Raw genomic sequence first — 15,823 nt, forward strand, 5'->3', positions numbered from 1 at the left:
GTTAATGCATATCACATATATATATATAGAAATTCTCAAGTTTTACCAGCAGTTGTCCCGTGTTCTCGCGTCTCCTAGCGTTTCTTTGAGCGGCATATTTTCTAACGTTGTTAATGGTAATGACGATGATATTTGTTGGCACGATCTATTACGAGAGGGGAGTCGGTCTACTGCTGGCTCCTCTTTTATGGCTTGAGGCATCGAACGTACTTTCGTTTACCTAGAAAATATATCTATATATAAATATATATATACGTATATGGAATATATATTTACATGTGTGTGCATGTGATGCTTTTCTGCTGGACGTCTTAGCGACGAGTATGAAGGCCTATATGTATATATATATATATATATTTATTATCATCACATTTTTTTATTTTTATAATCATTTTTATATTTCACGTGAATCTCTTCCGCTGTCGCTCTCTCTTTCTCTCTCTCTCTTGCTATTCTGAGCTCTTATATTAGGTGCGTGCGCCTCAATATGCGGTGTGGCCCTCAATATTAGAACAGCTTGCGAATGTTCGACATATACTTCTGCAGAATTACATATATATATATATATATATATATACATATATATCTCGTCATGCTGCGTAGGACTTCCCGCTATATACATCCGTGCGTTTACGGCGCGTTTTACGATCGTTCGATGGCCGATCTGCCGTCCACCGCAGCTGCAGCCTTCGCTATTGCGATCTCGATACTGCAACTGATTGCTCGATATCTGCCGCAGATACGTAAACGCAAACGTTAGAAATTTTATCGTACCTTAATTGAAAATTGTAAGCAAGCTTAACAAATAATTAAACACTTTAAAATAGGAAATAAAATTCGCCACGTTCAATAATCTTACTAAATTTTTAAAATTGTTCAAACTTTTTTTAACAGTAAAATGACAACAGTCTTTTTAATTTAACAGTACTTATTCGATTTTTTAATAAATTTAAAAATGTAAATTTTGTTACGTGAAAGTTAACTTTTACGGATTTTTCGGAAAATCCCAAAAGAAAAGCGAGGAATATTCGGTAAAGTCGCACATTTCGCTGATGTAAATCCGAGTGATCTTTTTGCATTCGAAACTCTCTTCAAGATAAAGTGAACTTTCGAAAGTGGATACAAAGTCATACGAAACTATGCAAATGCTTGCGGGTACGTCTCTGCGCGCCAATCCGTAGATACCTTTTTCTTCAACGGCCATCTCTAGGTGTGTTTGCATCCTTCTTTTAGCCGCAAGACGCGAATGAAGTTCCGAAAGATCCGCTTTAGAGGATTTTTCCTTTCCTGATCGGCCAGCGTGCGCTAAATAACGGAGTATTCATGATGTACTTGCATCGGGATTGCAAGCAAGATCCCGACTTACTCGGCCAAGGTTTCAAATTACGACGAACGACGGAAGTTCACGTCGAAATCGATTCGAACTTTCTCAAATGCTTCTGACCGGTATCGTCGATATTTTACGTTTCTCTTTATGACATACGCCACATCCAAAGATGAGCATTATATTTTACAACGTAAAGCTCGCGGAAAATGCCATTTGATCGATTCTGCACTTTTGTCGTATCACAAGATATCCAATACCAAGATGTCATAAAATTACCGAATATCCATTCGACTATAAACATTCAACACTAATTATTTTCGTCGTGATATTCTGCGAACTAGTTGATCTTATTAAGTAAACGTAAATATATATCTAATTTAATATTCCTTCTCTTTCTCTCTTCCTTACGAGATACTTTGCGTTTAAGATTAAAAGTTTATGACAGATTCTTTTAAAAAGTTCTCTTTAGAAAAAGCACTCATTCCACTGTTGTTATCAAATTCATAGTCGAAAGGATATCCGATGATTTCAGAACATCTTGCATTTTGAACTGATTAGTTACTTGGCCGAGTTATGCTTTACAAATCGCGATTCTATTTTAATCGAGCTTTATCCCTCCCTTTCTTTCTCCCTTTATTCTATCTCTTTTTCTCATTATTTTTTGTCATCTTATCAATCTACGTATATATATATACATATATATATGGATAAGGAAGTACATTGCACGTTTCGTTGTGTTGTAGTATTCTCGGGATGAACCTGTTTGGTTGCAAATTCTGTGAAACGATGAAAGGCAGCTCTGACGTCGAGTGTGATAGGAAAAACTTTGACTCGTTACTCTGGGCTATTGTGACGGTGTTTCAGGTACCTACTAAAAAAAAAAAGAAAAAAAAAGAAAAAAAAGGATACTTTTTCACGTATCTTCTCGAGGGCATTTTTGACTTCTCTATATATAGTGTATATTACTTATATATATATATATTTATTCGTGCATATATATTAACATTGTACTACACCGCATCTACATATATATATATACGCTAAGTATACATACGTACTGTCACGTTTGGGTTTTCCGACAAGTTAAAGTCGTGCGATCTCTCGCAACGTGCGTCCGCCTACACTTTATATGATTTCTGAGGCTTCAGGTAACGTATACTGGGAGATAAGCGCTTTCCAGCATGTCGTCGTCATTTCTTCTCGAGGGGGGAGGGGGGAAAGGCAGGAGGAGGCTATCGATACCGATACTTTAGGGGTGATGGAAACTTTAACAAAGTATATAAGAATGAGTGAGAATTTATTTTTAACGCGAATTTATTTTTAAATTTTTCAAGATCCTGTTTTTTGTGACAAATTGAAAAAGGGGATGCGAAAGGAAAGTTTAGAACTGGGAGCACACGGATTATCCGGTGTGGATTATCGAACATTGCATAAGATTGCCGACGATAATCCTGGTGCTTCTTCATTTATAATTCGTCTGTCGCTTCACAAGTGCAATATGCGCGATATTAATACGCTGCCTCCTGCCGCGTCTTCTACGAGCGCGTCGAGCTGGCTCCCTTCTGGCATACTTTCGCATGCGGCTGTTTTCTCTGTGTGCTCGCAAGAAAAAACGAAATTGCCTACATCTTGCGAATATTGCGAGAAGTAATGAAATTGGCATTGACTTTTCGAGCATATAAAACAAAAAGATGAAAGAAAATATGATCCCGAGTCGTATAATATTAAATTAATAAGTTAATTTGATTAAACCCCACTTTTGAAAGCTCAAGATTTTCGTGAGAATGCTGGCATTTTCGCTCAGGCATCAAGAAATTTCTATTTAGACGCTTCTCATTCGCTTATCCCCGTATCGGCAATATTGATGTTATTTTTATCTCAATATTATATTAATGTTATCAGAGTAGAAGATTTAGTTGTAGTGCCCATTACGCTACTGAAATCTTTGATGACATAGAAAACACTAAAATTCAAGTATGGTATATAAAAATTTTGCCGATTTGGAGTCTCGAAGCGATTTTGAACGATGAAAATGATATTATCAAACTGATAATATCCGATAGAATCCTATTACGCAGGTGCAAAAATTTGATCGATCGTTTTTATATGTTCGTCGCACGTCAATGAATGATAAATAGTCATCGTGTGTGTCCAAACAAGGAGCAACAATACAAATATATAAGCAAAAAATACAAATATATAAATTATAAGTCCAACGGGATTACGTTTAAGACACGTTAAGTCGTTCAGAAGACAAATCGACATTTTCTGGACGTGCGTGGGATATTGTTTGACAGCTATCCTCGAATCTCCTGGACACGTCATATCCTGCCTAAATGACACGGTAAAAGACCGTTCTAGGATTACCCATCGAACCTAGGATCGGCTCCTTGTCCTGGCTTGGACCACCGATATATCGGAAATGAGACTCCTTTCCGGTTTATGTCGTACGACATGCGAAATGCGCAAATTGCTTGCATGTGATGTGATGTGTTTTCTTAGGCATTCGCTGTGATTGTGGCATCGTTGTTGTTGTGTTTTGTGCCGCGCGTATATATGTCACACCTCGCTGCACATCACATCTTCTTACGAAAATCGACATTCATATATCTCACTTACAGATTTTTGCCAGTTACACTGCTAAAAAGAAGCGCCGCGATCAGCGGAGAAGAGATCGCGCGCCGAGCCAGCAATTTGTCTCGGCGTCCGTCCTTCTTTTCACACACTTCATTTACAATAATTAGACATTGCTGAACGTACGTGAACGACGCCTCGATATTACGTCACACATTTTTAACAGTGTAGCACAATAAACTGTTCTCTGTTACGCTTATTTTTTTCTCTGTTTTCCCTGTACTTCACTATACTTCACTATACTTCACTATACTTTACTTCACCACTTGTGACATTACACTTCTCTTCGTACTGTCCTACCTCTTTCTTTCTACCTCTCTTTTTCTCTTCTACTTCTCTTATTTGTTCTATCCGTAACTTTTCTGTCACTTTCTGTCTCTTAAACGCCCACGACGACTCGAGCGCAAAAAGAACTTCGTCCGGAGTTATACAATGCGTGCGTGAAATATCGACTCGACCCGACAGGAAAATCGTCGCGTCAGCAAGTCCCTAGAATGAAACACTTGAGGGCCTGAGACGAGACCATCGTACACGAATAACACGAACAGAGCGCGTTTTTATTATCAATATAAATCAATATACGGGCCAGACAAGGCTCAACACGTAGATATTTCGGAGAAGGCCGAATAATTAAACAGCTTTTACTCTCATTTACCATTATGTTATCGCACGTATCTGCATCTATTTAAAAGTAAATCTTTATTTAAAGTTATTATTATCTATTTTCTTAAATACATATGTATTTTCCATGAAAGGGAATGCTTTTTAGAAGTTGGATCAGATTTGATTCAGCTTTGATAGCCTGAATCATCAGGTCAGGTGGTCCGAAGAGCTATCAATTAGAAATTTTTTAGTCTTGTAGTGAAGAGAGACACGCAGTTTCTTATTACTTAAGTTTAGAGATACGATCCAGATAGTGGTTTGGATTCGCGCAAGGCACGTAATATCGTATCAAATATCAGCAGTCTCGGTAGATTTGTGCGTACTTTCTGCGAATATTCGCTGAGAGAGATTTCGCCGTAATATTATACCGTATTATATTTGCGTATTAGAAGATTATATATTTACGCTTGTGGCAATTATCCCTTGTTCCCCTTCTCTCTTGCAAACGTTCGCCGTGACATTCTGCAACGGCAGGTGCCTTGTTTCCATTAATATTCTTTTCTCTTCGCAATCGCATTCCCGGAGCTCTCTTTTCGTCCCGTTTATTTTCACGTATCCGGTACATCCGTAAAGTGTGTGCGGATATTTGTCCGGGCGTTGATTTAAAGCTCGTCATATTTGCGCGCATTCAACGCCTCCGACTTTGCTTCTACTTTCAACGAAACGAAAAATCACAAGAAAAATCAGCCGACGTAATAACGCAACTGACAGGCTTGACAGATAATTCTTTTACAGACACGCCCGAATAACTGTTTGTTATGACTTCCGCAGACCAGATGTCACGTCGCATTGGAGTCAATTATTGTTCCAACGCGCGCCCTAAAATTAGCATTATTGATTGCTCGCGTGAAACATTAAACAATTAATACGCTCGTACGACGCATTACGTCGAGATATTATATTACGATTGTGAACGTATGTGTAATTTATACTGATACCTTTTCGGATAATTTCAGGAAAAATTAAGTGTGCTGAATTAAGTGTAATGAAGAAATTTTTTTAATTGTTCTTTGAGAAAAATATGTCTAGTTTCTTGAATTTTTGGTTCTTGTTCCTTGCTCCGTCCCGTCGTATAAAGCCCGTTACAACCGCACACAGTCGATACGATTCACCCACAATCCATAAATGTATACCTACTTTACATGCATTCGCCTGTATTGTTGCAAATATATACAAGATACATATATTTTATATATATATACAGACACGCCGAACTTGCAGAATGTGACTGTACGAGCTTCGAGTGACAGTCGTTTTTCGCTGTTTTGTCCAACACAATTGCTTAATCCTTTAACAATATGCAGTATCTTCGTTCTCCAAACATCAAGTCTGCTAATATTAATTATATAGATTAGTTTAATAATATCTTTGTGTAATAAACGAAATTTGAGAAATTTAAAAAATTACAAATTATGCGCTAAAATGCGCTTTTAAATAAAAATTTGTAAAGAAATATTTTTCTCTGCAATAAATTTAATTCTTCAGATATTAATTCGATACATTCGCATGTATGTGTGTAACACTTTGATTTAATACCTAAAAATTTTTATGCAATACAGTATGGTTCAGTAGGAGATATAAAAATGTTAAAGTTTGATATTTATATCAGCAATATATACCTATTGGCACGATGAATGGAAAAATCGAAAAAGTCTCTTATCGCACACACATACACACATACAATAAAAGTTAAAAATAAACGTTTCTCTTTGCGGAAGTATTTTTAAAATATGAGCCTTTAAACCTAGATTGTTACTTTGAGCATTTAAGCACGAAAATAACGAATTACAAGCTAACGGATAAAAGCGATTTAACACAATATTTTTGTCATAAATTTTGATACTCGAAAAATTAACTAAAAATTGAGCTATTATACAACTATTTGTGTCAAATGAAAAATATTGCGTCATTTTCTGAAAATTTTTTATTTTTTTATCTAGGCGTATTGGATCAACTCCGTTATGTTTAGCCGTCAGCTGCCAATCGATGCAAAAATGCTAGTAATCGACATTAATGACGTCAATGTTTGTGCATATTTGCACCCAAATGTCGCTGACGTAACAACGCGATAGTTACGACCGTATAAAAATTAATCAATTACACTTCCTGTAATTAATTGCTCAATTAACAAAATCACTATACATATATATATATATATATAGTAAAGAGAACGGAGACGCTGCACGGCGATCATACCAAGTCCTCGTCCCATCAACCGGTCCCATCTCCCCACTGTTGATCTCTATCGCGGGGATACTTTAGGCCAGCGGATTGTCTCGGTTGCAGCATCCTAGGGATGTACCTGTTCGGGGGTAAGTTTTGCATGTGGGCGGACCGGAGTCGGCCCTGCACCTGTGCCGAGGTGGTCTCGCGGCACCCATTGTGTCGCTGTGATCGCAAACATTTCAACGACATCGTCTGGGCACTAGTCACTGTCTTTCAGGTACCACTGTTCCTCCCTCTCTTAACACTATATTATAACGGTTTTTTTTTTACATGTTTAAAGCGACAATACACGTATATATGCGTAGCCACTTTTTTGCGTATACACGGTCTTTTTTCTCCTACCTATATTTGTGTCCACGTTCTTTTTCTCTCACTCTCTCTTTTTCTCTCTCTCTTTCTTTCTGTACAGATCGCCGGATCGTATATATATGTATATATACATATATTTCTACGTGTATTGAGCAAACGGAGCCCAACATCTGATCCTACCGTCCCTTAAGCCCGCCCACGCTTCGTCCATTCTTCTCTCTTTGTTAACCGTGCCGAGTGACAGAGCCTTTAATGGTTGCTTTGTATTTACACGCGTGCAATCGGTATATACGTATACATGTCGACATTCATGTTCACCATTTCGTTTGCTCATGCAGATTAAACTGCGTGACGACGATTCTACCCACGAGCATATTGTGATCTCGATTCAGCACACGCATCATCCATGTAAAGCAACTGATGTACTCGGCAGAAGCCGCTCAAATGAGTTTCTGCCTTTCTATCACGTGTTTCTATTTACTTCTGTGTTCTATCGATGCATATCGATGATCTTCTAAATTTATCGCTGAATAATTAATCATTATTATTGCGTATCAGTGGCATATCTCTACGTTTACTCATAATAACGCGTATATTTATTTGTACAATAATTTACAAAGATTAATGTTGTTAAATAAATTGACAGCATTTTTTAATTTTATGTATCATTCTTACGCATATATATCATTGTGCGTGCAAAAAGTGTGTAAATTCAAACCTGGAATACTAATAGATTAGTGCGATATTTTTTCTGCGCATGTAAATAACAATTTTACTAACTACTAACATTCAACTCTAACCATTTGGTTTTTACTGAATTAATTTTTTTTTTAGAAATGGTAGTATTTTTAAAAAACGTGTAATGTTATCAGGCTAGAAAAAGAAATAGATTGGAAATAGATTGAAAGGTTGATAAAGATAGATAGATGAATACGTGGATAAACACGAAAGCTCTTACAAAGAGAAATTCGTGATAGAAAAAAAATACAATTGCATGCATTTTTACAAAGTATTGCGATGCTGGTTGGCAAAACGTTTTGTGCATCTTTACTAAATATGCAAATTTGAGTTCACGTTGTGAACGCAACGCCAGTGCCGACTTGTTTTATACGTCAATCTTTCGCGACTACATATGTCCAAATGGTTTTAATAAAAAAGATTTAAAGAATATTCTATTAAAATAAATTGTTTGCTTCGGGATTTAGTTGACGCAAATTGGATCAAGTTATTTAATATACTCCTGTGTTTCATCGTTCAATGTTATGTAAATGTGACCGTATCTACCATGATGCATAATTCAATATTTGAAATAATGTAATTAAAATTTGTTTACAATATATTAATATTCTACGACCAAATTAATGGGAATTAATGGGATATTATAAAATTTCTAAGTATTGACAAATCATAAATATAGATAATCATAATATTGTTATAATTTTTAATTTTATTATCGCAAATTTGCATAATAATAGAATTGATCAATAATTTTAATTATTTAATTACATTATTATTATACCTTGCAAATATATATGCAAATGTATATGCAATTTGAATCCTAATCAAAAACTGTGAAACTTTTTTTCATTCACGAGCATGTTTTACACAACATAAATTTTCGACACGCGTCGAAAGAAAGAACGTCTTGCCGATCATCCCTATTAAGTAAATGTAGACATCAATACCATTTAATATGCAGCGAGAGTCTCTTCCCATTCTTCTTTTTATGTAGATTCTCACGCAAGAAGATTGGAACGTCGTCCTCTTCAATGGTATGCAGAAGACATCTCATTGGGCTGCACTTTATTTCGTAGCGTTGATGACCTTCGGAAATTATGTTCTCTTTAATCTTCTGGTCGCTATTCTCGTTGAAGGCTTCTCATCGGAGGTAGGAATTAGAGAGCAATATGTCATTTTTTTTATGATATTCACGTAATGCAGAAGGTACAAGAATATATATAAGTACGACATTAATTTAAGTCTTCTGATCTATAAGAGAATCTAAAAACTGTTTTATATTACACGAAGAATTGTAAATATATATCGGTAATATGTGTTTGTGAAAACTTGATTTATGATTACGCAAACATAGGAGAATATGATAACTAATAGCGTATTTCGCAGAGAAACGAGAGGAGAGAACGAGAGCAGAGAGAAATGGCGAAGAGACTCGCTGCAAAAGAGGCTGGAATGGGCAGCGAAGACGGATCGTCGAGAGTATCAGGATCGCATTCGATCTCTGACAGCGATACGTATACCCAGGTAGTTGCTCGTGGTTGCTTCAAATAAATAAGCCCAGTATTCTACGCTCGTTTATTCCCCGTTCTCTGTCACGGAAAAGATTGATTGCGAAGGTCATCGAATATTCTTTTCGCTCGACTTTTCTCGAAAGGGTCGGCATGACGTTTCATAAAAATTCACAAAGATATATCTAAAACAGCTAAAGCACAAATTAAATATACAAAAAAAATTAAATTTCCGAATTTTTTATATAGAGCGCGTTGATTGCTTAAAGAAATATGTATACAACTATTACAAGATTTGTACAGTAAATTAATTTACCTCGGAATTGTCTCAATCGCATATGGAGTCAGAGTTTTTCCCTCGCGCAATTTGCAGGATCAAAAGAACTCGTGGCAGAGTGCAGAAGAGCTTAGAAAATACAAGGACAACAGGGAGAAGCAAAACAGCGCGTGGAAGCGGATCGATGAACCCAAGTGTAATATCCAAAAAGAGAGCAAGATGATGGGTGTGGCGGGTCAGCCGCCGATAATCACTCATACGGCGGCTACTCCTCAAGACTCTCCGAACACCACGTTGGACGTCGGCTACAGAGACCTCAATTGCCGAGCAGTTTATCCGGCTGCTGCCCTTTCAATCGAGTCCATCGATCGATCTGGCGTACGTTATTTCATTTCAGTGAAAGACCCGTCGTCGTAACGCAAAAGAACTGCGAAAATTTCGTGACGCGATTGCTATAATAAAACAATGTCGCTGCGTAGCAAAGTCTGTACTTGAAAATGGAGATTTTTGTCCGTTTTATTTCATATTTGGCCAGTCAATATCCCGATGAGATTCTCATGTTTTCAATTTTAAATTTGAAAGGTTTTCTGCTGTATTTCATTATAATACCAGATTGAGGAGGATATATTACGAGAAAATATGATAATAACGAGTGCTTTGTATTCACAGAGTCAGTGCAGTATACCCTCGGGATTGCTGAAGCTACCTGACGTATCCAACAAAATACCGACGAATAACTTAATAGCCGGTCAATTCCCGAGACGCATCAGCCTCGTTACGGCCGTTGTTAATCCCTCAGCGAGAGACTCAAGTTCTAGGTATCCGCATTTCGTCGTTCCTCAGTTGCACATTAAATGCCGTTCTCTTTTTACTGATACCGCTTCTTTCCACTTCAGCCCGCCGAGGGTGCAAAGAGGATACTCGTGGCGTTTGTCACGACCATCTTTACGGAGGAAACGATGGTCGCAAAGCGATGACGAACATGCCGGTCACACTACTGTACTTAATAATGGACGCAGTACTTTTGTTGGATCCAATCCAACGTAAGTCAATAAAATCGATTACCCCAAAAATCACTTGCGGGAAAAATAAATAATTGTTGAATTAATTATAAATATTTAAAAACTGAACAGATAGATAATTATTTCAGATTATGTAATATTTAATTTTTTATAAATAATATAGAAATAATAACCTATATTGTAATTTAATAATTGTAATAATAAGAACTTTTAATATCTTAATCTTTTCCAGTTTTAATGGCGGTTATTTACACGGTTCGATAAGAAACGATACACAGCGTGACGCACCCAATAATCGAACTACCGTCCTGACAAGCAATAATCGTAGTTTGAGTCCTAACAATTCGCTCGAAAGCCATGGCCCATGGTCGATTCGTCGTTACACAGTTACGCCTAATCAAGTGGGTTGCGATACAATATCTTTGTTAACATTTACTAAGCCATAAATTATTACTTTATCATTGCATTATTTTACATCGCTATATTGCACTGAATGTCATTTGATAAAATATTTAAAAAATACAGTTTAAAGTAATATAACAATAATACATCAGTAAATATATTGTGTAAATATTATTTTTTATACAATATGATTTTGGCTTTAAGAGATTGAAAAAAAAAATTTACAACTATTATTATTATTAGAAAATTATTATTTACAGATGCGATGGATCGGCGAGCTTTCGCGAAGAAATTCGCTGCGTGGATACGAGAATGTCCAGACATCTACGAGGAAGACGCTACCATTGGACGAGATGCTTGCGCCGTCTTCGACTCCACGCACGATCAACAATCTCTCGATGGAGACTGGTCCACTGCCGAGAATTAAGCGACTTCATGAACAAGAAGAGGAACGTCCGAGAATGGGTGGCGAACAGACTCCGCCATCGAACAGTCACGGCAGCGCGAGCAGTGTCGAGAGGATCAAAAAGATATTCATGTTTTTCGAACCTAAGGGCTGCTTACAAGAACGTGACAATTATTCCTTGTATTTATTTCCACCAAATAACAGGTATTATAAATTAATTAATACCTGTAGATTCTATTATATAACATTATTATTAAATAAAATTGAGTAAATAGCTAGCCATTTTTTTATACGAAGAGATATATGACGTAGACCTCATTCCTCGGTATTACAGGTTTCGTATCTTGTGTCAATGGCTTGTTGATCAAAAATGGTTTGACAACGTGGTATTACTATTTATCGGATTGAATTGCATTACTCTGGCGATGGAACGACCGAATATACCACCGGATAGCCGTGAGAGAATTTTCCTGTCCACCGCAAATTACATTTTTACTGGCGTTTTTGCTATCGAGATGTTTATTAAGGTAACATGTCAACATAATTTTTAAGATTTTAATCTGTAATAACAATCCTCATAAAATACAATGATAATTTCGGACAAAACTAATCTCTAGTAACATTTAGTACTAATATCTAGTAACATCAAGTAACATTTATTTTATGATAACTAAAAGATCATTAGAAACAATTAGAAATAATAGGATAATAGGTGGCAATGTATGCTCGACAGATAGGATCTTTATAATTAATAATTTTTTTTTGTTTAATTTATATTTTATATCAGAATAATTATATTAATTTATGTTGAATAAATTCAGAATAATTGTTTATATTGCAAATTACATGCCATTATTATTAACGAATTTTTAGAATATAATTATAAAATTAAGCATTATTCTTTTAGGTCGTTGCTACGAGTATGTTGTATGGTCCAGATGCTTATTTTACGTCAGGCTGGAATATCATGGATGGATCTCTCGTTATTATTTCCATAATTGATTTATCGATGTCATTACTCTCGTCCAGTAGCCCCAGAATATTTGGAATATTAAGGGTAAAAAAGAAAATGATATTATAAAATAACTAATAAATTAAAACAATTAATTCAATTAATTATTTAAATAATTTCTTAAAAATTATTGCTGATGTTATTTATCTCTTTTCCAATTAATCATCTCTGTGAAAAATATAGGTATTTAGATTATTGAGATCCCTAAGACCTCTGCGAGTTATCAATCGTGCACCTGGCTTAAAACTGGTTGTTCAAACATTGCTATCCTCATTACGACCCATCGGCAACATTGTTCTAATTTGCTGCACATTCTTCGTGATCTTTGGTATTCTCGGAGTGCAATTATTCAAGGGGGCGTTTTATTATTGTGAAGGCCCAGATATCAAGAACGTACGCAATAAAACGGACTGCCTGGCCGATAAGCGAAATGTCTGGCTAAACAGAAAGTATAATTTTGATGATCTTGGTAAAGCTCTTATGTCATTATTCGTCTTATCGTCACGAGATGGATGGGTGAACATCATGTATACTGGTCTAGATGCTGTCGGAGTTGATCAACAGGTAAAAAAATTACAATGAGCAGGAATAAATGTTTTTGTTTCTTTCATGTCCTCTTGTTGTTAATTGTAAAGATATTTTATCATAAATTTTCACTTAGATAAATAGATATAGATTTGATTTGCGATTTGGTAATTTTTTAAATATATTTAAAATAATATTACTTTATTGATATAATTAATTTGTCTATAAAGAATATAATTAGCTCCAAGTACTTTCGCATGATGTCCAACAATCTGACGTAACAGAACTGATTACAGCCTATCGAAAATTACTCCGAATGGCGATTATTGTATTTCATCGCATTTATATTGCTGGTGGGTTTCTTCGTGCTGAATATGTTCGTCGGCGTGGTAGTCGAAAATTTCCATAGGTGCCGTGAAGAACAAGAGAAAGAGGAGCGCGTGCGAAGGGCGGCCAAACGCGCGTTGCAGATGGAGAAAAAGAGACGAAGTGAGTGGCCGCCGGGTCAGCTAGGTTAATGCCACTTCTACATCACGCAGCAGATTACTATTCGAGAGGCGCCATTTTGTATGCAATGACGATCATAATTTTCAGAAATGCACGAGCCGCCGTATTACACCCATTATTCCAAGTCGCGGCTGTTTGTTCACAACGTCGTGACGTCCAAGTACTTCGACTTGGCGATCGCCGCCGTCATCGGTCTCAATGTCGTCACGATGGCGATGGAATTTTACATGATGCCGAAAGCGCTCACATACGCATTAAAGATTTTTAATTATTTCTTCACCGCCGTCTTCATACTTGAATCTTTCATGAAACTTGTCGCCCTTGGCATACAGCTTTATCTGAAGGATAAGTAAGTATCCCTTTTTCTTTCTCCAATATATTTTTATAAACATAAGATTAAGGATCACTGTTGATCAAGGATCATTGTTGTCTGTAAAATAATAATGTAAGTACTGAAAAAGAAAACAATTTTACAAATAACGATTCTAACGACGATTCTTGTTACAGGTGGAATCAATTGGATGTAGGAATAGTAATACTATCAGTAGTTGGCATCGTGCTAGAAGAGGTCGAATCCAAAATCATTCCCATTAATCCTACGATAATTCGCGTAATGCGAGTGTTGCGAATAGCCCGAGTGTTGAAGCTCTTGAAAATGGCGAAAGGTATACGTGCCCTTTTGGACACGGTGATGCAAGCGTTACCGCAGGTCGGCAATCTGGGGCTATTGTTTTTCTTACTCTTCTTTATATTCGCCGCATTAGGAGTGGAACTATTCGGTCGATTAGGTAATTATTATTTCCAAATAGTAGAATGTTAATTTCTATATATAATATATAAAATATTTTTATATATGTGACTATATATAAAAATAGCTTTAGCTTTATAGAAGATTTTATATTTTCATAATACAACAATTTCGTAAGTTTAACATTTTAATTAATAGAGATTTTTCCTACACATAAATTTAACAAATAAATATATATATTTATATTTATATTTATAAGTTATGCGAATTATTTGGATATTTTTCAATAAGTTAAATATAATTTTTTTTTTTGTAATTACATAAGAATTTAAACATTGACAGAGTGTATAAAAAATATCGCAAAAATTATAAGGAAAATTCATTTTAATCGAATTAATTATTTGCTGCAGAATGCAATGATCAAATGCCTTGCCAAGGTCTTGGCGAACACGCGCATTTTAGTAACTTTGGCATGGCCTTTCTGACGCTTTTCCGGGTTGCTACTGGTGACAATTGGAATGGAATCATGAAGGACACGCTAAGGGATGATTGTGACGATGCGGCGGACTGTGTTAAAAATTGTTGCGTGAGCACTATTATCGCTCCGATATTTTTCGTGATTTTCGTTCTGATGGCGCAATTTGTACTGGTGAACGTCGTCGTCGCTGTGTTAATGAAACATCTCGAAGAAAGTCACAAACAGGTGACGTTTCCGAATAATTTTATATGATATATTCGAGTTTATCTTGATTTTATCAGGAAGATATGAAACATAATATTTTAATTACAGATGGAAGACGAGCTTGACATGGAAACGCAGTTGGAGAGAGAATTAGCTGCGGAGCAGGAAGAACTTCTTGAGGAGGAAGAGGAGGATGACATAGCGATGAATGGTAGAATAGATGGTGATGAAGATGACGATGATGAAGATAAGGAACGTGAGTCGATGGTGGTAAATGAGAAAATACACATTGCAAGACCAGGATTAGCCAAAGTACGATCCTTACCCGCGAATTTTATTTACAATCCACCGAGAGAGAGAAACATAGATGGTAAGAGCGTTTGTAGACTGATTATTATAACATTAATATTGTGATATTACATTTTTTTCGGATATTGCGTCTTATTGTGAAATTAATTGACTTCTATTTTTTAGATGCCTCGATTTCCATATCCTTGGACGAGAAACGTCACAGTTCGTATTATCGCAGTTCGAGTTCGAGACCGTCCAAGTTTAAGTCAAAACGCAGACAAACCTTCCATTCGAGTCATCATCAACGAAGGTCACTGCTACCGATGCACTTCGAGGTCGCTGAAGTCTTTGAAAAACCTGTGAGCAATTTAAGCGTGCCACGTATTATTCCACAACGCAGCTACGCCACAGCTAGTCAAGACATCAGTCGCGTACAATCGTCTCAGAAGTTGCAAGTAAGAAAAATCATATTCTAACAGTTCAAATTTAACAGTTTAAATTTCGTATATTAAATAAAAGGTAAATAATATAGTTGATATTGTACAC

The 15,823-nt window shown here is 36.2% G+C and overlaps 1 protein-coding gene across 7 annotated transcripts in view; it reads left to right on the plus strand.

Moving 5' to 3' along the window:
• The window catches only part of Ca-alpha1T (Ca[2+]-channel protein alpha[[1]] subunit T), a 47,165-nt gene that overhangs the window by 27,003 nt on the left and 4,339 nt on the right, over nucleotides 1-15,823 (plus strand). For 4 of the 7 annotated variants that reach the window (XM_089071672.1, XM_089071678.1, XM_089071675.1 and 1 more), the window contains 17 exons: nucleotides 6,911-7,067; nucleotides 8,892-9,047; nucleotides 9,284-9,421; nucleotides 9,779-10,060; nucleotides 10,352-10,500; nucleotides 10,579-10,725; nucleotides 10,937-11,105; nucleotides 11,367-11,716; nucleotides 11,847-12,039; nucleotides 12,420-12,569; nucleotides 12,708-13,088; nucleotides 13,346-13,562; nucleotides 13,644-13,905; nucleotides 14,064-14,344; nucleotides 14,715-15,007; nucleotides 15,095-15,356; nucleotides 15,461-15,732. In XM_089071672.1, the coding sequence (XP_088927798.1) occupies nucleotides 6,911-7,067; nucleotides 8,892-9,047; nucleotides 9,284-9,421; nucleotides 9,779-10,060; nucleotides 10,352-10,500; nucleotides 10,579-10,725; nucleotides 10,937-11,105; nucleotides 11,367-11,716; nucleotides 11,847-12,039; nucleotides 12,420-12,569; nucleotides 12,708-13,088; nucleotides 13,346-13,562; nucleotides 13,644-13,905; nucleotides 14,064-14,344; nucleotides 14,715-15,007; nucleotides 15,095-15,356; nucleotides 15,461-15,732 (3,859 nt within the window). Of the gene's footprint in view, nucleotides 1-2,070; nucleotides 2,192-6,910; nucleotides 7,068-8,891; nucleotides 9,048-9,283; nucleotides 9,422-9,778; nucleotides 10,061-10,351; nucleotides 10,501-10,578; nucleotides 10,726-10,936; nucleotides 11,106-11,366; nucleotides 11,717-11,846; nucleotides 12,040-12,419; nucleotides 12,570-12,707; nucleotides 13,089-13,345; nucleotides 13,563-13,643; nucleotides 13,906-14,063; nucleotides 14,345-14,714; nucleotides 15,008-15,094; nucleotides 15,357-15,460; nucleotides 15,733-15,823 lie in introns of all 7 variants that reach the window. The other 3 variants (XM_089071673.1, XM_089071676.1, XM_089071674.1) reach the window with 2 other exon arrangements.

This window comes from Pogonomyrmex barbatus, unplaced genomic scaffold, assembly GCF_055798465.1.
Source record: "Pogonomyrmex barbatus isolate J1 unplaced genomic scaffold, ASM5579846v1 scaffold12, whole genome shotgun sequence".
NCBI lineage: Eukaryota > Metazoa > Arthropoda > Insecta > Hymenoptera > Formicidae > Pogonomyrmex > Pogonomyrmex barbatus.